General features: G+C 30.4%; 3 protein-coding genes across 3 annotated transcripts; 1 reads left to right on the top strand and 2 right to left on the bottom strand.

Annotated features, from left to right (window-relative positions):
• Positions 1 to 4147: 4147 nt before the first annotated feature.
• LOC122512036 lies at positions 4148 to 5227 on the top strand. Its single transcript, XM_043627646.1, has 2 exons — positions 4148 to 4247; positions 4399 to 5227. The coding sequence occupies exons 1-2, from the start codon at positions 4164 to 4166 to the stop codon at positions 4672 to 4674; spliced, it is 360 nt and encodes a 119-aa protein (XP_043483581.1). The 5' UTR covers positions 4148 to 4163; the 3' UTR covers positions 4675 to 5227.
• A 943-nt stretch (positions 5228 to 6170) lies between these two features.
• Positions 6171 to 9752, bottom strand: LOC122512035. The gene is made up of 7 exons (XM_043627645.1): positions 9531 to 9752; positions 8903 to 9082; positions 8526 to 8634; positions 8082 to 8240; positions 7620 to 7779; positions 7191 to 7301; positions 6171 to 6469 (listed from the first exon to the last, which is right to left on the bottom strand). Exons 1-7 carry the CDS (start codon positions 9549 to 9551, stop codon positions 6463 to 6465), a joined length of 747 nt encoding a protein of 248 aa, XP_043483580.1. The 5' UTR covers positions 9552 to 9752; the 3' UTR covers positions 6171 to 6462.
• A 6094-nt stretch (positions 9753 to 15846) lies between these two features.
• LOC122511999 (protein ANTAGONIST OF LIKE HETEROCHROMATIN PROTEIN 1-like) lies at positions 15847 to 21798 on the bottom strand. Its single transcript, XM_043627603.1, has 4 exons — positions 21686 to 21798; positions 19593 to 19942; positions 19295 to 19517; positions 15847 to 16138 (listed from the first exon to the last, which is right to left on the bottom strand). Exons 1-4 carry the CDS (start codon positions 21796 to 21798, stop codon positions 15847 to 15849), a joined length of 978 nt encoding a protein of 325 aa, XP_043483538.1.
• Between the last annotated feature and the right edge of the window lie 1765 nt (positions 21799 to 23563).

Here is a 23563-nt window from a genome sequence, read left to right as displayed (position 1 = left end):
AATCCAGCTACCTACACTCTGGCCGTTTTCGGCATGGTCACGGATCGCGATGGATCGCGATCCGGATTGGATACTTAGTGATCCGGATCGCGATCCATGACCATGCCGAAAACGACCCATGTTAACTAGTCAAGAAAACCTCTTCTCTTATCTTATTTTACGAATATCACTGATCTACAAAATTTTGCCGCAGAAGTAAATGATACCCTCTTGGCAATAAAACGTCTTTATTCTAGAAACGTTCCTAAAACGTTTTTAGAACGTTTCATGTCCGCTACATAAAGTCTTAAGAACGTCTAATGTTATAAAAACGTTTTTAAGACGTTATGTGGAGAATATGAAAAGTTCTAAAAACGTTTTAGGGACGTTTCTATAACAATGAAGTTTCCGTGTCCAGAGGGTAGTGATAAATATAAAATTTTTGACTTAGATTACGATTTTGTAAATAAAGTTTTCCCAGCACCTAGTATATTAATTTGAAGATTGCCTTGCCTTGCCTTGCCTTGCAGCGTTTATTAATTATTAAATATTTTCACACACGACCAATTTATTTCTACTTACGATGTTTTCACTTTTATTGTATAGATTTCAATGAAAATTTAATAAATGTATAATTATAAATTACTTATTGGATTTACCTTTATTGTAAAAACATGTGTATCCCTTCTAATTATTTTAATTTCTTTTTAGTACTTATTAGTAGTAATTATTTTTTTAATAGAATCAATGATTAAATCAATTATGTAATAATAATTCCAACAATAATGATTTTAAATGAATCACAAAGGAATTGAATATGTGATTTAATTGTGATAATCAATCAATATTATTAAGGAAGATTTCGACTATATCAGCAATTAGTGACATCTATTAAACGTCGATTGAACTCTTTGGTTTCGAGTCAGGTGTTATTCTTAAGATAATTATTCCGATATGGTTGTCGGTATATAATTATATTTATTGAATTTAATTTTTGATCTGAAAAAATAAGCTGCGAGACTGCGCACTGTGCATCTGTGAGGACTTGAACCCCAGTTAATAGCTGCCTTTCGCGGGACTAACGCCTACCAATGCACCATGTCAATACAGCCTGGACGTTCACGTTTCTTATAATCTCAGATCAAGCCCATACACTAGTCGAAGAGCTGTATAGTTAATGTAGGAAATTATTTGCTGATTAAGAATTTTAATTAAGGAAGATTTCGACTATATCAGCATATAATAATTTCCTACATTAAAGGCGCTTGTATACCTCCCCGTTTTTGAGTATATTCAGAAACGTGAAACAGTTTTCTAAGTTGAAATGAGTTTTCTAACTAGGAGAACGTTATAGAAAATTCATGTATGGCGGGATGGTTTGAAAATCTATTATTGATAATTGCAATTAGTGAAATATATAAAGTTTTAGAGAAGAAATAAATTTGCATTATAAAATAAAATAATGTAATTAAATTTTTTTGTTAATTTGTTTTGTTAAAAAGTGAAAATAGTGCAAGAGAAATGTGATAAAGTGTTTGCAGTTGTGATGAAGGTGATGTTTTCAGGAAAGGTAATGCGTACCACACGTTTTCTCGTCGAGGAGTCTATTACTATTGTATTTATTAATTAGTTTATTTACTAAGTAATTACTATACTAATTACTATTTATTAAGTGTACAATGGAAACGTCAGAAATTGAGGTAATATATTTTTTATTAAATTTATTAATCGTCTCAATATTATTCACAGGATATATTTAACAAATGCGTGCATTATTTGTAGGTTATGATATTGACACTTGTTGATTTTATTTTTTGTAACTTCTTTATATATATATATATGGGGCATTCCACGCCAAGTCGGACACCTGTTGACTTTTGCATCTCCGATTTTTTTCAAATATTTTTTTTCTTTTAGTGCTGGTTGAAAGGAACTTCCATGATTTTTTTCAAATTTTTTCATGAAGTAATTTAAGAGATCTGGGTTTTTGAAAATCACGTTTTTTACATAAATTTTTTTTTTAAATGCTTATAACTCGGACAAAAATTGATCAAATTGGACGTTTGATATATGAAAATTTTTGTTTTTACACGTAGTTTTTGATAAAAATATTAAAAAAAAATTTTTTTTTAATTTACCAAAAAAATTTTAAATTTTAAAAATAAAATTTAATTTTTAAGAATGTATGTATCGATCGATTTTTTTCAAAATTTTTTGTAAGAAACTGGTACTAAATTAAGAATTTTTAATCCTTGTCTGATTGTGGGCAAACGATGGGATCTATTTATTTTGTAATTTTTAATTTTTGTATACGCAGTGAAAACGGTAGGTAGCCAAATGCGTAACTTGACATTTGACCAAATCACGCAAATTTTTCAAACCAAAACTGTTTTCAGACTGAGTCTCTCCGAACTTAACCTTCTTACTGTTTAAAAAAGTGATTTGATCAAATTGCAAGTTAGGCATTTGGCTACCTACCGTTTTACAAAAATTAAAAATTTCAAAATAAATAGATCCCATCGTTTGCCCACAATCAGACAAGGATTAAAAATTCTTAATTTAGTACCAGTTTCTTACAAAAAATTTTGAAAAAAATCGATCGATACATACATTCTTAAAAATTAAATTTTATTTTTAAAATTTAAAATTTTTTTGGTAAATTAGAAAAAAATTTTTTTTTAATATTTTTATCAAAAACTACGTGTAAAAACAAAAATTTTCATATAACGAACGTCCAATTTGATCAATTTTTGTCCGAGTTATAAGCATTTAAAAAAAAAATTTATGTAAAAAACGTGATTTTTCAAAAACCCAGATCTCTTAAATTACTTCATGAAAAAATTTGAAAAAAATCATGGAAGTTCCTTTCAACCAGCACTAAAAGAAAAAAAATATTTGAAAAAAATCGGAGATGCAAAAGTCAAAAGGTGTCCGACTTAGCGTGGAATGCCCCATATATAAATTTATTTGTCACTGAAATTGTGTAGTAAAATTATTAAATATTTTCATTTCAATTTGCAGATACTCTAAAATATTCTTAAAATTATGAGAAAAATTTGGCAAATGGGCATCATTAAACTTTACTTATTTCTTATAGATTCACGCTTTTCACTTTATTGTAACAAAATTTACCATTGTTTAATCAATTTTGTTTATTAATAGTAAGAATTCTTTTTAAATACAATTGAATTACTTTACTTTGTACTGAAACCATTTGTCTAGAAACAAATCTTAATAATAAAAATAAAAATATAACAGTAACAAAAGCATAACAAATTTAATAATACTAATTTATAGGTTGTTAAGAGTAAATTGGCTTTTTTGCTCTTAAGTCGAAAGTTATACCTAGAAAGAAATAAGAGAAATCGACGGTATAGAGTACATCCTCTTTGGCTACAACATCAACATTCTGTGTTTGGTATGTTGATAAAGAAAATACAATTTATATTAATGTATTGTATCTACGAATAAAATATATGATTGTCTTAATGTTTCAGGTGCGCACAATGCGTTAGTAAGAGAAATGGCCATGTATGATCCAGTGATGTTTCGTAACCATCTTCGAATGTCAGTTTCTGCATTCGAAACTTTACTATTGAAAGTCGGATCTCAATTGCAAAAGTGTCCTACTAGAACCGATATAATTAAACCATCCGAGAAATTAATTGTTACTTTGAGGTAATTTTTCTGCGCATAATTCTAATAATTCCTTGCAGACAGTGGGACATGGAATTTCTTTAGGATTCTCTATATCCGTTTGAAAGATATCTTATAACCTAAGGATATAAGATATCTTTAGAACGTCCTTTTGAACGAACAAAAACTTCCTCAGGATATCTTAAGGACATCGTATAGACATAGCATGTCCCTTTGCCCACTGTTTATTATTTAAAAAATATTGCAAAAACGCTCAAATTAGTTTTTCCGTCTTATTTTGATGAAAATTTTCAAAAACAATACTAAAACATAACAAATATGTCTTGTAATAAAAAGTAAACCGACTTTTGATTCTATTATGAGAATGTAAAGTAAATAGAGTTTTTATTCTTCAATATTGTAATCATTAGGCAAATTCATAATATTTTTTATTAATTTCTTATCTTGTTTTAGATATCTTGCTACAGGTTCTGTGGACAACATTGCAACCTGAAGTACTTGTTTTACCAAACGCTACAGGTGATTGGATGGAGACAATTAATGATTTTAAAGAAAAATGGCAGTTCCCTAACTGTTACGGAGCTATGGATGGAAAACATGTTTTAATGCAGGTAATTAAAATAGTGAATAAGCTACAATTGGCTAAATCCCAATCATAATGCATAATTTATTTACTATAATTTAAATATTTTAAATTTTTACAATGCATGATTTTTAAATATTTTGAAATTATTTTTATTGAGTAATTTTAAACTTTTTCAGGGACAACCTGATACTGGATCGGATTACTACAACTACAAACACTTCCACAGCATTGTTCTTCTAGCAATGTGCAATGCCAACTACATGTTCACAATGGTGGATGTTGGAGGTAAAGGTCGTCAAAGTGATGGAGGTGTTTTTAAAAATTCTACATTTTTCCAAGCACTTAGAGAAAATCGGTTGAATATACCACCTCCAATGCCTCTATATGCTGATGGTCCTAATATGCCACTAGTCTTCATTGCTGACGCTGCGTTTGAGATTTACATTGTTTAACACCGTACAAAGGAGCGACGACTGGAAATCTGTCAATCGACAAAAATATTTTTAATTACAGACTAAGTAGAGCTCGTCGAACAATTGAGAATGCATTTGGTATTTTAGTTGCGGTTTGGAGAATCTTCCGTACACCAATCATGGCTAATTTGAGTGTGGTAAAATTGATTGTACTGGCAACAGTGTGTTTGCACAATTTTATAATAAAAGAAGAGAAAAAGTTACCACAAGACATGCGACATTATTGTCCCGTAAATATCGACGAACAAATCAGTAGTGAAATTGACAATAGTGCTTTGCAGCCTTTAGTTATACCTCAATCGGCGGCTGCTAAAAAGAATTTGGCTAAAAATATAAAAAATCATTTTAAAGATTATTTTATGGGTCCAGGGAAAGTGTCATGGCAGGAAAGAGCTGTTTACGAAGAGTAATCAGTTTGTTCTGGTAATGATTTTTTATGTGATAACATGTTATGAAAATACGTTTTTAATGTCTGTCTCTTAGTTTCATGATTGTCGGCTTAAATTGTAACTTTAGGATGTATGAAGGAAATTGATCAATCGTTGAATGATGTAATAATTTGTACTACATTAAAAGTCAATAAGTATAGTAAAAGAGACATAACAAAACTATTCTCATAGAGATGATGGGTATTCTAAAATTGATTTTAAAATGAAAGTCTTGAAAAAATTCTTATAAAGTTTTCATCTTCAAAACATGTAAATAAATAAATATATATACAGTCAACTCTCGATAAGACAAACTCGAAGGGAGACCGAAAAGTTTGAGTTATCAAATGTTAATAATGCTTATAAGGAATAAACGGGACCCAAGAATTACTTTGACTTACCGAAAAATTTTAGTTATCGCGCTTTGTCTTATCGAGAGTTGACTGTATATATACTAATGGCTAGGAGTGATAATTGAAAAAATACGAAGTTAGTCTCTTTTTAATTCGCGATGAAATTTCAAATAATAGTTGAATACAGAAAAAAATTTTACGAAATAAATAAATTTATACAAAAAGTTTTTATTATTATAATTTTACTTGTACTAGTTGTTTGAATTGTTTAAAATAAAGTATTTTAAAATAGATTTAGAGGGTTCACTTTTAAAATAAAATAATTCTTTTTTCTTTCAAATTTTGTATTGAAAACGGGAAACGTCAATATTCCTTCTCATTAAACATACGATATTCTTACCATCTTTTTTATAACATAGAGTATCAAAACAATACTTTTTTATAAACACATATAATTTTTAATGTATTTAACTTTTTAAATAGGACACATAAATATTATCTCTCATTAAACATACAGAAATATTACTATCTATTTTATAACATAGAGTATCAAAATAATACTTTTTTTCTCACAAACACATCCAATTTTTAATGTGTTTTTTAACAACAATTCTGAAGTTTAACAGTCTGTAGAGTTATACGTATGAAATAAATATTTTAAATATTAGATTAAACATTTTTGAGGTGGAGGTATTTAAGATAATCAGTCATGTCTTTTAAGACTTAGATTATGTTAATCACATATTTTTCTTAAAGTATTTTGCTTATGAAAATATTATTCCTCATAATTGCTTGCAGCATTTCGCAGAATTTCTAAAATTTTAATTTGGACACTCATTCTTTGGTAATTAGTTTCTAATTTCTCTATTTCTTTTCCGATTGATAATCCAAACTGCTCGTAACTACTAAAAGTTTGGCCTTGTTTCGATGAAGTTATAGTATCAATGCACTTTAAAATTTCTGCATCGAATGGCGTAGCCCTTTTTCTAGTACCTGCAAAAATACATAATTATTCAAAATTCAATTTTGTCAAAACCATAGTTCCTCATAATTCATCTTTTTCCAAATTCATATTTTATTACAGTAATACTTTCACTAATTTTTAGAAAAAATAATTTTTTTGACAATTTCAATATTCAATCAATTTCTAGAATAATTTTAATTAACAATTTAAAAATTGATCATTTTCCCCCAAATTTTAATAATTAAAAATTTTACTTCAAAAGAATCTTAGTGTAACTATTTTTCGTAGATATTTTTTTTATTGTTTATAACATTTTCCATTAAAATTTTGTAAAAATTTATTTTGAAATTCAAATTCTTCAAAATTTTATTTTTAAACATTTTTAATTTAATACTTCAATATCAATTATATGTAGTAATATATTATTTACAAAGTTTCAATTACGTAACTGAATTTTTTTTAAATTATACATTTAAAGAATTTAATTATCTTAAAGAAATTATTGAAAATTGGTTTTGAATGTTTTATTTAAGTAAAGTTATTTTTCACACTATAAATATCAAAATAAGTTGTATTTTATACCAAAAAATTGGTGTTTTATTAAATTTTTTGGAAGAAAATTAATAAAAGTCCAAAGAGTCATTTAAATAAAATAAAATTTTTGGCAAATGTTTAATATTATAAAATTTATAAAAGTTTCTTATTAATTATGAAAAACTAAAATAGTAATCTGTCATAACTGCTACTTGCAATTTTCCTCTTCCATCGAATCCCAAATCCTTTAATGCGCTTTCCGTGTTATTGTTACTGGCATTATCGGATGTGTTGGGTTGCGAAGCTTGTGGAACGTTGCTGATTGTCCTAAAATGAATAAAATAAATAATATTAAGAAATTAAATATAAATAAGATTAATATGCATTTAACTTTTGAATATGCAATTTTAATACTTGTTAACGTTTTTAGAGATAGTTTTTTTGGAATTATATGACAGCTACCCATTCAAGACTTTATTACGTAGGTCATACATTATTTTTTAGCGTAGCAAATATGTAGTGCTAAATTTACTTAACATGTCATTTCACATGTGAAATGATTTGTTGATGAATCGACAATTGTTTCCTGAAAAATTCTTCGAAAATTCAAAGTGATATAGATTTGAAAATTAGAAATTTTCTTACGATGCAGGTTCAATGATGCCTTTCATAAAGGAAAATGAATCTTCGAAAACCCAATACTTTTGTGCACGTTGGGCAGAACCACTTGGTACATAGGCTTTTCTTTTCATATACACATCTTTTAATGATTGAAATTTTTTAATCATGAAGTCTCTGCTCCATCCTACAAAATATATAAAATTAGCGACAGAAAATTACCTTTGAGTAATTAGTTGCAGCTCAAATATTTTACAATTTAATTGTTTTTAAGATTACATTTTTAAACAATATATAATAAAATTCATATAACTCATCAAAAAAATCTGAATTAAATAAAAAAAATGGTTTAGAAAGATAAAATATAGTAGTTTACTGCAACATTTAAAACAAAACACAAAATAGTATAATAGTATTTTGATGATTTTATAGACATTCAAATATTGACAAAAACATAATTCAAAATTTTGAAGGCCTGTGTAATTTTACCTGGAAAACTTTGTAAAATTTTATTCCACGCCTTAGATTTCGCAAGAGGAGGTCTTTGTTCAATAGGGAGCTTGTGATTCCATATAATTGGAAATTCCTTCACCAGCTCAAGAAGAACTAAGTAATTTTCGGTACTCTTTTTGGCATTTCCAGATTTATCTAAAAATATATAAAATATTAATATTTATATTTGTAAATAAATAATAATTTCTCAGTAAAAAGGAAATTAATAAATTAAATTTATAACTTTTTAGGGTGGCAATTTCTTTTTTAATTTGAAATCCCGGATATTTTATAAAATTTTCCGGTCAATTTTTAAAATCCCGATCATTCAACTAATTGTCAGTTAAAATATTACTATTAGAATTAGTGACTGACTTTTTGCTTCTGAATGAGTTATTTTTAACTGATTCAAATTTAGAAGGTAATAAAATGAAAACATACTGAGTTCAACGTTTTCTATCTCCACTATTTCCAGATCATCATTGTCACGATCAAAAGTAGCATTGTGATTTAATCGCCTTTTTTTATTTTGTTCTGTTCCATTTATAAACTGTAATAGAAATAACAAAATAGATTACATGATAAGAAATTTTTCGTACAAAGTTAGTAACAGAACTAGATAGGGATTTTAAAAAGCATCCACTTTATAAAATTGAAAAATTAAAACTATATACAATTGAGACAGATTTCTACATACGAATGAGAAGAATGTACAAAAAATATGTTCTCAAGGAAAATTTGTGTTTTAAACATATAAATAATAAGAAAAATTTTCGAATTAAGAGATTAAAATGAAAGTAATTTCAAATTTTAATTACCTCATTATTTTCATCTAAATATTTAGGAAACATTTCCTCGATATAGGTGTCTATATCTTCACCAGGACCAACATATTCATTGAACGTGAACAAATTCCTTTCATCTACGCCAGCAAAACAAGCGTGTTCCCTGGTTTCAAATAATGGAAATTGCGTTTTACAAATAATGCAAGTTATCATCTGAAAAATACAACTCTATGAACAATAGTTAAAATTATAAGAAATACTAAATTACGTTTCAAAAAATATATTTATTTTTAATAAAAATTATTTAAACAAAGAAAACTTTTATATAAGTATATATTATATATTTCACATTTTGTTACAATAAAGTGAAAAGCGTGAATCTATAAGAAATAAGTAAAGTTTAATGATGCCCATTTGCCAAATTTTTCTCATAATTTTAAGAATATTTTAGAGTATCTGCAAATTGAAATGAAAATATTTAATAATTTTACTACACAATTTCAGTGACAAATAAATTTATATATATATATATATAAAGAAGTTACAAAAAATAAAATCAACAAGTGTCAATATCATAACCTACAAATAATGCACGCATTTGTTAAATATATCCTGTGAATAATATTGAGACGATTAATAAATTTAATAAAAAATATATTACCTCAATTTCTGACGTTTCCATTGTACACTTAATAAATAGTAATTAGTATAGTAATTACTTAGTAAATAAACTAATTAATAAATACAATAGTAATAGACTCCTCGACGAGAAAACGTGTGGTACGCATTACCTTTCCTGAAAACATCACCTTCATCACAACTGCAAACACTTTATCACATTTCTCTTGCACTATTTTTACTTTTTAACAAAACAAATTAACAAAAAAATTTAATTACATTATTTTATTTTATAATGCAAATTTATTTCTTCTCTAAAACTTTATATATTTCACTAATTGCAATTATCAATAATAGATTTTCAAACCATCCCGCCATACATGAATTTTCTATCACGTTCTCCTAGTTAGAAAACTCATTTCAACTTAGAAAACTGTTTCACGTTTCTGAATATACTCAAAAACGGGGAGGTATACAAGCGCCTTAACTATACAGCTCTTCGACTAGTGTATGGGCTTGATCTGAGATTATAAGAAACGTGAACGTCCAGGCTGAATTGACATGGTGCATTGGTAGGCGTTAGTCCCGCGAAAGGCAGCTATTAACTGGGGTTTGAGTCCTCACAGATGCACAGTGCAGTCGTTCGCGCAGCTTATTTTTTCAGATCAAAAATTAAATTAAAAAAATATAATTATATACCGACAACCATATCGGAATAATTATCTTAAGAATAACACCTGACTCTAAACCAAAGAGTTCAATCGACGTCTAATAGATGTCACTAAATGCTGATATAGTCGAAATCTTCCTTAATTAAAATTCTTAATCAGCAAATAATTTCCTACATTAACTATACAGCTCTTCGACTAGTGTATGGGCTTGATCTGAGATTATAAGAAACGTGAACGTCCAGGCTGTGTTGGCATGGTGCATTGGTAGGCGTTAGTCCCGCGAAAGGCAGCTATTAACTGGGGTTCGAGTCCTCACAGATGCACAGTGCAGTCGTTCGCGCAGCTTATTTTTTCAGATCAAAAATTAAATTCAAAAAATATAATTATATACCAACAACCATATCGGAATAATTATCTTAAGAATAACACCTGACTCTAAACCAAAGAGTTCAATCGACGTCTAATAGATGTCACTAATTGCTGATATAGTCGAAATCTTCCTTAATTAAAATTCTTAATCAGCAAATAATTTCCTACATTAATCAATATTATTCCTGCTCTTGGTCAGATTTATAAATAAAACTTTTTTAGGTAGATATTAATTAACCATTTTGAAGTAAAACTGTTTAATTATTTGCTAAGACTAATGGAATTTAGAATTTTCAGTAGTTAAGGTCAGCTTTAAACGTTTTCTATATATACATTTTTTTTATTTAAAAATCAATGATTCGAATTATGTATGTGTGTACATATATAAGTTTCCGTTTCGATTTTGTTAACAAAGAATTAACATTTTTATTTTTCAAAATTTGCTTTAATAGTAACCCCTTTGATAAAAAGTATAAGAATTTTTTTTAAGAATTTTTTTCGTACCCCCCTCAAACCCAATAGGACAGTAAATAATACTGTTGAGGGGTGTAGAGCCGAATTTTGGGGGCCGAGTGTCGTAGAGACGAGAGCCGAATTTAGTGAGCCGTGCGTGGTAGAGAGGAGAGCCGAGATTTTTGAGCCATGTAGAATAGAGATAAATAGCGAGTATAGAGATAGATTCACGCCCAGTTGTAGTTGGGTAAAAACTGAGAGAGAAGTAGAATTAGAAGTAGAAATGAAAGTTAAGAAAAGTTTAGAGCCAGTCATAGGTAGGGACGACTTGACAGAGGACAACGCGTTCAAATTCGTGCCAGAAATTAGACAAGAGCAGTCGAGTGAGGAGAGCCCACTCTACCGAAACGAAGTAGAGAAAATGGCCGAAGAGTGTGGGACAAAAGGTACGGATGTGATCCCGGTACCTATAGTCCAGGGGAGGGGAGAGGCTGTGAGAGTCACAGCTGACCCGAACCTAAGTAATGAGGAGGACATCGACGGATCTAGGACGGAGAACAGATGCTTCTTCGACATGTCTATCGGCGACCATCATTACGAGGCACTTTTAGATCCTGGTGCTATGATTTCAGTAATTACCACCAGAGTCGCAGAGCCTTTCAAAAGCCGAATTCAGCCGTGTGGTACAGTTGTGAGGAGTGCAACAGGAGGTATCACCGAAACAGCCGGACTTCTGGACCTTAACATTGTAGTCGACGGATTTACTCAGAAATTCGCAGTAAAAGTCATGAAGACTTTGACACAGGACATCATCTTGGGCATCGACTTCTGCAAGGCCTGGGACATGGAAGTGAAGCTGAAAGAAGGATTATGGAGAGTATTCAATGGAGAATGGCACGAGTTTGGGCCAACAGAAACAGACGAGAACGAGAATTTAATATTCGCCCAATGTGCCGGTATTTCTGCGCTTGACGATGAGCAGAAAAGCATAATCCAAGCCATAGTAGACAAATGGGTATTGCCAGAGTCGGAAGAACACGGAATGACAGACTTGACGGAACATCATATACGTGTTACAGACGAAACGCCAGTGCAACATGGCATCAGACGGATGTCGCCAACCATGTTAACTTGGGCCCAAGGTAATGCTGCCGAACTATACAAACTAGGGATCATCGAGCCATCTGCCAGCCGTTGGAGGAGTGCGCCAGTAATTACGAGAAGAGGAGAGAACGATTTTCGACAGTGTAATGACTACAGAGATGTCAACAAAGTTACGATCAAAGATGGGTATCCACTGCCATCCATTGATTATATTTTGGATAAGCTCCGAAAAGCTAGATATTTGTCGAAGGTAGATCTCAAGCTGGCATATCATCAAATACCAATGGCCGAAGAGAGCAAGAAATACACCGCTTTTGCCGTACCTGGGTCAGGACTATGGCAGTTTCGCCGAATGCCATTTGGACTCATGAACGCGCCGATGACGTTCCAACGCCTAATCGACGCATTACTTGGGCCGAAAGTAGAGCCGCATGTCTTCGGGTATCTGGACGACATCATAGTAGTCACAGACACTTTTGAAGAACACGCTAAGTGGTTAGAGTTCGTCCTCAAGGAGTTGAACAAGGCGAAGTTAATAGTGAACCCAGATAAGTGTGAGTTCGGGTGTTCCGAAGTAACTTATCTGGGTTACTTATTGGACAGACAGGGTCTGAGTGCAGATCCGAATAAAACAGAGCCGGTGAGAAACTATCCAGAGCCGAAGAACGTTAGACAACTCAGACGTGTCTTAGGCATGGTCGGGTGGTATTCCCGTTTTATTCCAAACGACAGCGAAATTAAAATACCATTGCTGAAGTTGCTACACAAAGGCCGAACGTGGGAGTGGGAGGAAGAGCAACAAGAAGCTTTTGAACAGCTCAAACAGAAGCTGACATCTGCGCCAGTCTTAGCCCGACCTGACTTCACGAAGAAGTTCACAATTCAGTGTGACGCCAGCAACTATGCCATTGGAGCCGTACTAACGCAAGAGTTCGAAGACGGAGAACATCCAATAGTCTACATCAGCCGAGTCTTGACGGAGCCAGAGAGAAACTATAGTGTGACAGAAAAGGAGTGTCTGTCATTACTGTGGTCGATCAAAAAGTTCAGGCCGTACATCGAGGGGTACAAATTCCATGTGATCACGGATCACAGTGCCCTAAAATGGCTCAGGAACTTGAAAGATCCTACAGGCCGATTAGCCAGATGGGCCCTAGAAATGCAACAGTGGGACTTTGACATAGTTCACAGAAGAGGTGCACAACATCATGTCCCAGATGCATTGTCCAGGTTGCAGGAGGAAGAAGAAGAGTCAATAGCCGCGTTTGAATCCATTGAGGACCAATGGTACCTCAAACGCCGTGAGTTGGTGAACCAGCATCCTCAGAGGTTCCCAGGGTGGATCGCTGAGAACGAGAACCTATATTATTTGGAAAATCGGTAGCCAAATCATTTGAGGAGTTGGTCCTATTTAGATGGGAAACGCCGGAGTACTTACTAACCGACTATGGTAAAGAGTTTGACAACAAATTTCTCAAGTCAACACTTGAGGAATACGGAGTCAAACACATCACGACGCCACCTTACCACCCACAAGCCAATCCAGTCGAGAGGAGCAACAGGACTTTGAAAACTATGATCTCCACTTTCATTGATGCCGACCATAGAAACTGGGACCTTCATGTTCACGAGTTCCGCCATGCTGTGAACACAGCAACACAAGCGGCAACGAAGACGTCTCCTGCGTTCCTAAACTACGGAAGACACCCAAAGCCAGTGAAGAGCCTGCGAAGAGAAATCGAAAGAAAGAGAAAAGTAGTTAGAATCGAGCCGAAAGAGTGGGTAGATAGAATTAAGAGATTAGACGCGTTGAGAGACATGGTAGCCAGACATATTAAAAAAAGAACGAGCGAGGCAAATAAAGTACTATGACAAAGGTAGGAGAGATGTGACTTTTAAAGTAGGTGATTTAGTGTTGCGAAAAAACCATAAGTTGTCTAGTGGAGCAGAAAAATTCGCGGAAAAATTTGCGCCGAAATACGAGGGTCCATACGAGATTGTCGAAGTCCGGTCGCCAACCGTATTCATCCTACGAGATGAACAAAGTCGGCGAGTCCCAAAAGTTCATATCACTGACTTGAAACCTTACTTACCTGTCTCAAATGTGTGAAGTATTATGTCCCTTTGTGCATAAAGCATATCATGTTTTATATATGTTCTAGAATAGTTTTTAGTACAAAAAATTTATTTCAAATTTTTCCAATTTTTTTGTCTAACTTTGACGTCATGCTTATTCCAAGAAAAAAATTACAGGTTAATGCCTATAAGTAATTCTTATTCTGTAGAAAATGACCTTTAAAATAAGCCTAAGCTTATTAAAAAGCGTTCATTATTTTAGAAGTTATTCAAATTTTTGTAAAACATTGAAAATGACGATTTTTTAAGAATATCTTGAAAAAATATTTGCCAAATGACTTCTGTGAGGTCTTATTCTTTTTACAATTTTATCGTCTTTCAAAATATAAACCAAAAAAATTTGAGTTTTCATAAATTTTATGTTAAAAAATTTTTTTCATTCCTTCAAAAATGGGTGGACTGACAATTTTGGCCGGTACTGTAGGAAACATGGGGTCATCTTTAGTGGTTTGAAGGAGATCCCAACAATCGAAGGTTTAGATCCACCCCCCTATTGTTGCTTTAACTGCTGGAGGCGAGGACATAGAGCGGCGGATTGCAAATACCCTATTCTTCACATTTACTGCCGAAACTGTGGACGTCGAAACACCAAAATGAAAGACTGCCCAAGATGCGCGGAAGCATATTGCCGTTTTGCGGGTATTCCCTATTATGTGGAAGAGGATGTGGAGGACATTGGGACCGATGAGCCAGAAGAAGAAGACATCGAGTCAACAAACGAGACAAATATGCCGAACGAGAGTGACCAAATTACGGAAGGAGACACTCAGGAGCCAGCAGTGGGAGAAGGAGAACCGTTAGAGCCGAAAGAAAGCAATGAGCCAGAAACCCAAAAGTCTCAGTCAACGAGTGTGGAAGAAAAAGAGGATGAGGACCTAGTGGAAAGAATTATGGCCATCACAAAAGCCCTAGCCGGTCTTCCAGCGTCAACGGTCGACTTGGCAATTAGACAATTGTTGGAGGAGAGGAAGGCAAAGAAGAAGAAAGAGTAGGAAAGCAAGGAGAGCCGAATAGAGGAATGGAGAGCCGAACGGAGAGTAAGAGAGCCGAATAAAGAATGAGAATAGAGCCGAATGAGAAAGGAGTAGAGCCGAACGAGAAAAGAGGACAGCCGAACGAGAAAGGAGGAGAGCCGATTAAGAGATGAGAAGAGCCGAATGACGAAAGAGGAGAGCTGAACGAGAGAAGAGAAGAGACGAACAGAATAGGAGAGCCGAACAAATTAAGAAAGCCAGTCGTTAAGATCATCATATGATGACGGTCCTATATAAAATAGTACCGGTCATGGGGAGGGGATTGTGACGAAGTCAATTTTCATCTTGTCATTTAATTGCCGAAAATTCTGAATCGTCACGCCATCCGTCGGAAAAGTCCCCGAACTAGCATCAATTATCGATGGTAATTAGGGAAAGTAAGTGCCGCCGGCTGACCTACTAGTAGTAGCGAAAGTGGGTCGCGCGGCTAGCTACCGGAGAAAGTGATAGATGGCGGGGCCAGTACTATTTCTGGAGAACGAGAGGAAGAAGACGGGCCACGTGCGGAGAAAGCCGAGACGCGACAGGTGTCCTGTACTTTCGCCGCCATAACGGAAATTGTTACTTATTGCGCCGGTATAGTAGTCCGTCGTTACAAAATAATTTCCCGTTTTTGTTGATTTTGAGTTCGTTTTGTTGGAGTTTTCGGAGTTGCCGAAGAGTGTAGAGTGTTAAGAGGTGGAGCGTGAAGCTCAAAAATTGTTAAAAACAATAAATTGTGAATTACGAGAATTGTTGTGTGAATTTCTAGTTTTCCCTTTTTCTTCATATTTTGGACTAAGCCGATATTCTCTGAGGAGATAACCTCATTTTGCCGATATTGTGCCAGTCGTGTCTCGCCGTTGGTATTTTCTGCTTTGCCAATCGTTCGAGCAAAATTTCCTCTGAGTGAGAGAGTAAGTTCAGAGGAGTTGAGTTTGTTATTAGTCGAGCCGAGTAAAGTTTTATTAATTTAGCTTCAAAAATTAATTGGCGCCTGACGGCGAGATTTATTTATTTAAATTTCAAATTATTATTGTTGGAAAGCGTCGGATTTTGCCTGACGTAAGCAGAACTTTTAGCCTAAATTAAATATAGTTTAAAATCATACGTCACAACTTATAGTTCGTGATTTTAAGGAAATTTTTCTGAATATAACAATTAATCATATTACTTTTTGCCACTCATCAGCTGATAAATTTTCATTATTGCTGTATTCATCTTCACTGTTGTATCCATTAGAAAATTCATGCTCTTTATTTACTTCAATGCGACTATGGCTGCCTGCTTGTTTATCTTCTCCATGGATATCTGCATGTTATTAAACTATAATTACAAATTTTAACAAACACTTGAAAATTCATTATTTCGATAACAGTTAAAAAATTATCTTCTTCCAAAATGAAGTTCAAACTAAGTAACAATCAAATTTTTAGTTTCATACTTTAATGCGATATTTACAAAAATCACATTTATAATACCTGACAACTTGATTTTTATTTCAAAACTTGTAAAAAATACCATAAATTCATATTTTGCTTCCTCATAGAAGAAGGATTGTACACTGCAAAAAGAAGTATCTTAATTTAAGATGGTTTGGTAGTCATTTCTAAGATGTTTTGGTAGTCACTTTTTAGTTATTTGAAATGTCCTAATTGAAGATGTTAAAAGTATCTTCGTACATATTTTCAGCATATTTTTTGGGAAAAAAGTTTGAAGGTTAACTATGGGCTTATACATATATAAAACATTTGATGCATCTTAGTTTTTAGTAACTTAAATTTTTTTCGCATCTGACGATACATAAGTAACTTTATCGCTAAACATCTTATTGCGCCAAAAACATCTTAATTTAAGATACTATAAAAAGCTTACAGAAGTATCTTACTTTTTTAAGATAGAAGAAATGTCTAAGACTGCTTTTTGCATTATTTTCTACTAACCTATAAGTTAGAAAATATTTAATAACATTTATTTAAAATATTGAATTTGGATAATTTTTAGTAACACTTTATAAATAATAAAATTGTTTTAAGAATAAATTTTACCAATTTTCTAATTTTAATATAATTTAATCACCACTATCACTTTTCGCTTCCTTAGAGTGGTTTTTATTTATAGTATAAACTGTTTAATATAAATTATTAAAACACGTCAAGAATATCACAAGTAAATATAAAACTTATCATTTCTGCACGAAATGATATTTTAATTATTTTTTTCAAGGGTTTATAGAGTTTTGTCACTTATGTAATATTTTACCTGATTGAAGAGCTTTATTTAAAGATAAATCTTCAATAAAAAGTGATTTTCGAAAAAATGAACTAATACGGTTTTTGCACAAAACGCTTCAATTTGAATAGATTATGAAATATTGCTATGTTATTAGGGTAATGTCACCTTGAGTGGACCGCCTAAGCTTTTTTCTAAAAAATTCTTTATAACAGCAAATTAATCGGAGGTTTCTATTCCAAGCTTTAGTTTAGATCCCTACATAAGTGTTTATACCATAATAGCTTTGATTTTTTTTATTTAAGAAAAACAATTGACTTTAAAAAAATAGCTCATTTTTAAGGAATGAGAAAAGTGTAACCTTGAGTGGACCACTCTTAAAAAATTGTAAAAGTTATTCTAAATTCTTTAATGTATTTAATATTTCTGATATATTGAAACAAAATTTATGCTTATGCAGCTTCAGACCATGTTTGTGTCGCTATGTTTACAAGTGAAACCATTTTTAATAATTTGGCACATATCACATCAAAATCACAAAAAAATTAATAAAGAACATAAAGCAGTTTCAAACTAATTTATTGTCAATTTATTTCCATAAAAATGGTAAACTGTCATTAAAAATATAAAAAACAGGCAGTCCACTCATTGTTATAAACAGTGGTCCACTGATGGTGACATGCAACTTTTTATGGCAGACACCAAAATTTTTTTTTTTGAGTCAAAATTATCACTTAATTAAACTAAGACAATCAATTTTAATGTCTAAAGTAGTAGGAAAAAAATAAGTTATCTTTTAAAACTTAAATTTTACACTACTTTTACACTTCCGAATCACTTTACTCATTGTAAGAGCGACTTCTTTTTTGGTTTGTGTTCTTAAAAATGCGTTTCATCAAACGATAACTTATATGATTGTCGCGGAACATACATTCTTCCGGTTTCTAGGTGCGGTGCTGCTATTCGTTTTATTTATTTCACGTTTCCGCTGTCAGATAACTTAAAAATTCAGGTGGTCCACTCAATGTGGCGGTCCACTCAATGTGACATTACCCTAGTAATAATTTAAAAAATTTTTTCTTTCTTGAATTCAATTGATGAAAATTCCAGTGGTCTTATATTTCACATTAAACAATTATAATTTTAAAGCTAAAATTCACAGGGTAATTCCATAAGAAAAATGTTCATCTTGATCTTGAAAATGATTATCTTGTCCTGTCTCAAAAATCTTGAGTCTTACGGCATCACTAACTTTTTTTAATTTCATAAAAATTATACTTTATTGCGTATTTAGTAAACCTCTTTTAACCTTATTTTCCTAACTGATAGCTATATGACAGTTTTAAAAAGTCAGGGAAAAATGTTCCCTCGGTCAGGGAAAGACAGGGAATTTTGTAACGAAGGTATGGTGGGCTCCGTGTGCCATCTCTGTGTCAATTATAGATCAATTATTTTGTTCTGAGATATTTTTAATTTTTTTCTTTAATATTTCTTAAGTATTTAACATTAATATCAAAAATTTGATAAAAAAGTCATTAATAACTTAAGAATACATGATAAAAGTAAACATCAAAATATCATATAAATAAAATATAATTTTTCCTTTCAATGTTCGCTTATATCGAAGCGCGGGTTATGCTCTACTCAATAAAACTTAAAATTAAAAATTATATTAAAAAATAACAATATGACAACAAGAAATCTGAAATTTTCAAATTATTTTAGTTATTCTTAGTTATTCAAAATGTCGAAACTATGAATTCGACTGTAAAGCGGTCGACAAAGCGCTATTATATATAAAAACAAGAAAAAATAATAATTGTACTTACCGATAATTGAAGACAGCCTTCTTAAGATTGTTTGACACTTTTCGTCGCGGATATGGATTAATTAAAAAATTGGACAACGTCAATCCTTCGTCAGCAATAAAGGCATATGGCAGTACAACATTACTTCTCGGCAATGGAGTAGGTTCAGGAATGTTTATTTCGCCTGATTTTAATAGTTTTCCAAAATCCGTGGCTTCAAAAACACACGAATCACTAAATCCACCTTTAAGTAGAAAAAATTTGCAATGTAATATAACTTAATTGTATAATTAAGATAATCCAAATAAGATGAATTTACCACAATCCCCGACATCGATCCAAGTAAGTCGGTATTTGGCATCACATGCCGCCATTAACACGAAACTACAATATTTTTTGTAGTTATAAAATGCAGAGCCAGAGTGTGGCGGTTTTACTATGCGTACGTGTTTTCCATCAATAGCACCAAGACAATTGGGAAAATCCCAAGTATCTTGATACTCCTTTGCAACCTCTTGCCATTCTTCTACACTTTTAATTCCCAAAAATTTGGGGCTTAAAACCTCCCATATAATTTTAGAAACATCTCGGATCATTTCATATGCAGTTGATTTGCCTACAAAAAATATCTTCGCCGTCGTGTCAATGCTGTCTTCATGTGCTAAGTAGCTAATATAAAACAAATAATTGTATATTGATAGGTTTACATGAATAATTTCAGATTCAAACTTTCAAAAAATTTAATTGTTAACTAATTTACTAATTAATTATTCTTGTTTATTAATTTTAAAATTTGTATTAAAATTCTTCGGGCAAGAAATCAATTATTATTTTCAAAAGTGAGTTTCACAAAAGAATCCAATGCCTTTCTTAATTTGTCCTAAAATTTTTCGAAAATTCAATTATTATTTTCTAAAATTTTACGAAAAAATTAATTTTTTTTAATTTTTAAAATAATATATTTCGAAAAAATCTAATTATTTGCTGAAATTTTAATAAATACTTCGAAACAGTTCAATTATATTTATAAATAGTAAAATTCAATTATTTTCATAAATAATAATATTCGTCGAAATAATTCAATTATTTTTATAAATAATAAAATTTTTTGCAAAAATTCCCAATACTTTTCAATAAAATTTCATGAAAGAATTCAATTTTTTTAATTCTTAATAAAATTTTTCCATAAAATCCAATTATTTTAGAAAAACTTTAATTATTTTAAAAACAGGAAAGAAATTGTTCATAAATTTTAATTACTTAAAAAATTTTCAATTAAAATTATTAAGGAAACTTAATTATTAAAAAAAAATTTAAATAATTCTTAAAAAAATATAATTAAGGTTTTCAAAAATTGTTTAATAATTTTTCGCTAAAATTTAATTATTTTCTTAAGTAATAGAATTCTTTCAAGGAATTCAATTGAAGCGTTTTGTGCAGATACAGCATGAGTCCATAATTCGAAATTGTTCAGGTATCAATAAAAACTGTTTTTCTTGGAAATCTTAAGATTTTTTTTATTCTGCTTTTTGCAGTACATTCTACTAACCTTCAAGTTAAAAAATTCAACGTGATTAATTAATTATCTACTTAATATAAAAAATTAAAAAATAAATTAACATTTGGACTTATGCTGTTTCTGCACAAAATGAAATGAAAAACACAGAAAATTTATTGAATCGAGTAAAATATTAAAGATTTATTAAATATTTAATAACATTTATTTAAAATATTGAATTTTGCTAATTTTTAGAAACATTTTATAAATAATAAAATTCTTTTAAGAATAAATTTAACCAATTTTCAATATTTTCTAATTTTTAAAAATTTCAGTCACCACTATCACTTTTTGCTTCATTTGAGTGTTTTTTATTTATAATATGAACTATTTAATATAAATTATTTAAATGCGTCAAGAATATTACAAACAAATAAAAAACTTATCATGGACTTTTGCTGTTTCTGCACGAAATATTTTAATTATTTTTTAAAGGGTTTAAAGTTTAGTCACTTATGTAATATTTTACCAGATTGAAAAGCTTCATTTAAAGAAAAATTTTCAATAAAAAAGTAATTTTCGAAAAAAATGGACTTATGCGGTTTCTGCACAAAACGCTTCAATTATTCTCAAATTTTTTTGCAAGAATTCAATTATAAGATTGAAAATTTTGAAAAGGGAATTATTAAAAAAAGTTAGGAAAGAAAAAAGTAACACAACGATTGTTAATATAGATTTTAAATTAAAATATGGAAAATTAAAGAATAAAAGTTAAAAATCAAGAACATTTCCAGAAATTCCAGGACCAATAGACACCCTACTTTAGAACTATATAAAGAATGCCAAAACTCTAAAAAAAATTTTAAGTAAATGGCTAATTTCTCATGCGAACAAAATAATGAAAAATATCTTACTGTAGTACTATTGCCAGTCTTAATTCTGAAGGTAGTGGTGGCCTTGTTAAAAAAGATTTCTCCAACTTATTTTTCAAAAGGCTGTGAAGAAGTTCAAATTGTTCCACTGTCATCCTCATCATTTTAAAAAATTCCTCTGCATTCCGGCATTTGAAATACAGGAATAAGGTTTGGTATAATCCAAACTTATTTCTCACACCATCACGCAGATGAGGTTTAACCCACCATCTTCTAAACCTCTTTTTTCTCTCAATTAATTGCTTATGCAATCGCACAATTCTGAGAAAGGAAAAAGTGACTACTGACACTATAAACGGATCCATATTTTTATCACAAAAAGACAATCTTTCACTCGTTAAGCCAAAGAAGAACTTAGTTCTCCCTTTACATTTAACTACTTGTCTAAACTTGTTAACTGGATACGCAAAGAAAATACGCGTACGCAAAGAGTATACGCGTACGCAAACAAAATACGCAAATAAAAAACATCAAATACGCAGAATTTAATTAATTCAAATTATTTGAAAAATATTTATTTAATTCAAATAATTATTTATTCAAAAGTTTACCGTCAAAGGATGCTTATCGTTCGGTTAATATATCTTCTTGTATTTTGAATGTGATAAAAGTTCTGTGCTTATATTATTCCCGTTTTATGTTAGTTATTCTTATAACCTACGCAAAAACATTTTTTAATGTATTAATTTTAGCATAACTCCACTTTTCTCATCTTTGATCTAATAATTGAGAAGCCAAAAGTTTATTTTTTTTTAAATTTACTTTGAATTTGTTGTTAAAGATAATTAAATAAGTTTCTAAAAAATCACACATTAAAGAAATGCCCAAAAAATATTTAATTCATTACTTATAATCCATTTTATTTATTAAAAAGACTTCTAAGCACAAGAAAGAATTTTGATGTAAATAATGCAATACATTTTTTCGACTTTGAAATTAAATTCAATGGTTATGTGTTAAATTGCATTTGTTTAAATTTCTTGAAACAATAAAAAATGGACTTTTGGGCGCTTAATTCTCAATTATAAGTCTATATATAACTAAAAAATTAAAACGTGTCTGTATATGCATGCCTTGTAAGTATAGTGGTTAGAACTTAAGTCTAAATTCATAGATCCTAGTCTAAATTCCCTAGTGTACAATTTTGATTATTGTTATAGATTTCTATAACTTCTAGATTCAAGTTATTAATTGTGCTAAAATTTGGAAACTTTATACTAAAAATTATACTAAAGGTTTACATAATAATTATTAAAAGTTTTTACTTAACAATAAGTGTTTTAATTTTGTACATATTTTAATTTTTTCTACAATACAATTAATACATAGATAATATTTGTTGTTTCAGTATCAAATAAATAAGGTAAGTGTCAAGAAAAAATTTAAATTGTTCCTTAATAACAACCACAGAGCTTACAAAAATTATACGGAACAATAGTATAATTGTAACTATGTTTGAAAATAATTTAATATTAAATAATAATTTTAATATTAAAAAAAATTGGACAAGTGCGAGTTGAACTCGCACTGCAATGTCGGGTTCCGTACACAAATATTAAAACAATACTTGCAACATTTATCGGTAATTGGTAGAATTAAAATAAACAATTAAAACAATATATTAATATCATTTGATAAAAAAAATAAATAAAAAAATTAAAGTATTGTATATATCTAATATTGTAAACAATAATAAGTAGAGGAACAAAATTTGTTGCTGTTTTTATTGTTTTATTTTTAAAGTTTTGTAAAAAATTTTTAAAAAATGTAAAAAAAATTTTTTTGTTAAAAAATCTAAAAAAAAAAATTAAAAAAATTTTTTTTTTTTAGATTTTTAAATATATTTTTTGTGATCAGACT

Source organism: Leptopilina heterotoma, unplaced genomic scaffold (assembly GCF_015476425.1).
Source record: "Leptopilina heterotoma isolate Lh14 unplaced genomic scaffold, ASM1547642v1 Lhet_92, whole genome shotgun sequence".
NCBI lineage: Eukaryota > Metazoa > Arthropoda > Insecta > Hymenoptera > Figitidae > Leptopilina > Leptopilina heterotoma.
The sequence above is the reverse complement of the archived record's forward strand: the minus strand, read 5'-3'. Positions and strand labels throughout refer to the sequence as shown.

What these genes read in the sequence shown, in the direction of transcription:
- LOC122512036 (XM_043627646.1), top strand. Translation starts at nt 4,164, where the DNA reads ATGGAGACAATTAATGATTTTAAAGAAAAATGGCAGTTCCCTAACTGT. An exon ending in GAAAACATGTTTTAATGCAG is followed by an intron (nt 4,248 to 4,398) that starts GTAATTAAAATA and finishes AAACTTTTTCAG; the next exon opens with GGACAACCTGATACTGGATC.
- LOC122512035 (XM_043627645.1), bottom strand. Translation starts at nt 9,551, where the DNA reads ATGGAAACGTCAGAAATTGAG. An exon ending in TGGAAACGTCAGAAATTGAG is followed by an intron (nt 9,083 to 9,530) that starts GTAATATATTTT and finishes TGTATTTTTCAG; the next exon opens with ATGATAACTTGCATTATTTG. An exon ending in GATAGAAAACGTTGAACTCA is followed by an intron (nt 8,241 to 8,525) that starts GTATGTTTTCAT and finishes ATATATTTTTAG; the next exon opens with ATAAATCTGGAAATGCCAAA.
- LOC122511999 (XM_043627603.1), bottom strand. Translation starts at nt 21,798, where the DNA reads ATGACAGTGGAACAATTTGAACTTCTTCACAGCCTTTTGAAAAATAAG. An exon ending in GATCGATGTCGGGGATTGTG is followed by an intron (nt 19,518 to 19,592) that starts GTAAATTCATCT and finishes TTCTACTTAAAG; the next exon opens with GTGGATTTAGTGATTCGTGT. An exon ending in AAGGCTGTCTTCAATTATCG is followed by an intron (nt 16,139 to 19,294) that starts GTAAGTACAATT and finishes TCTCTCACTCAG; the next exon opens with AGGAAATTTTGCTCGAACGA.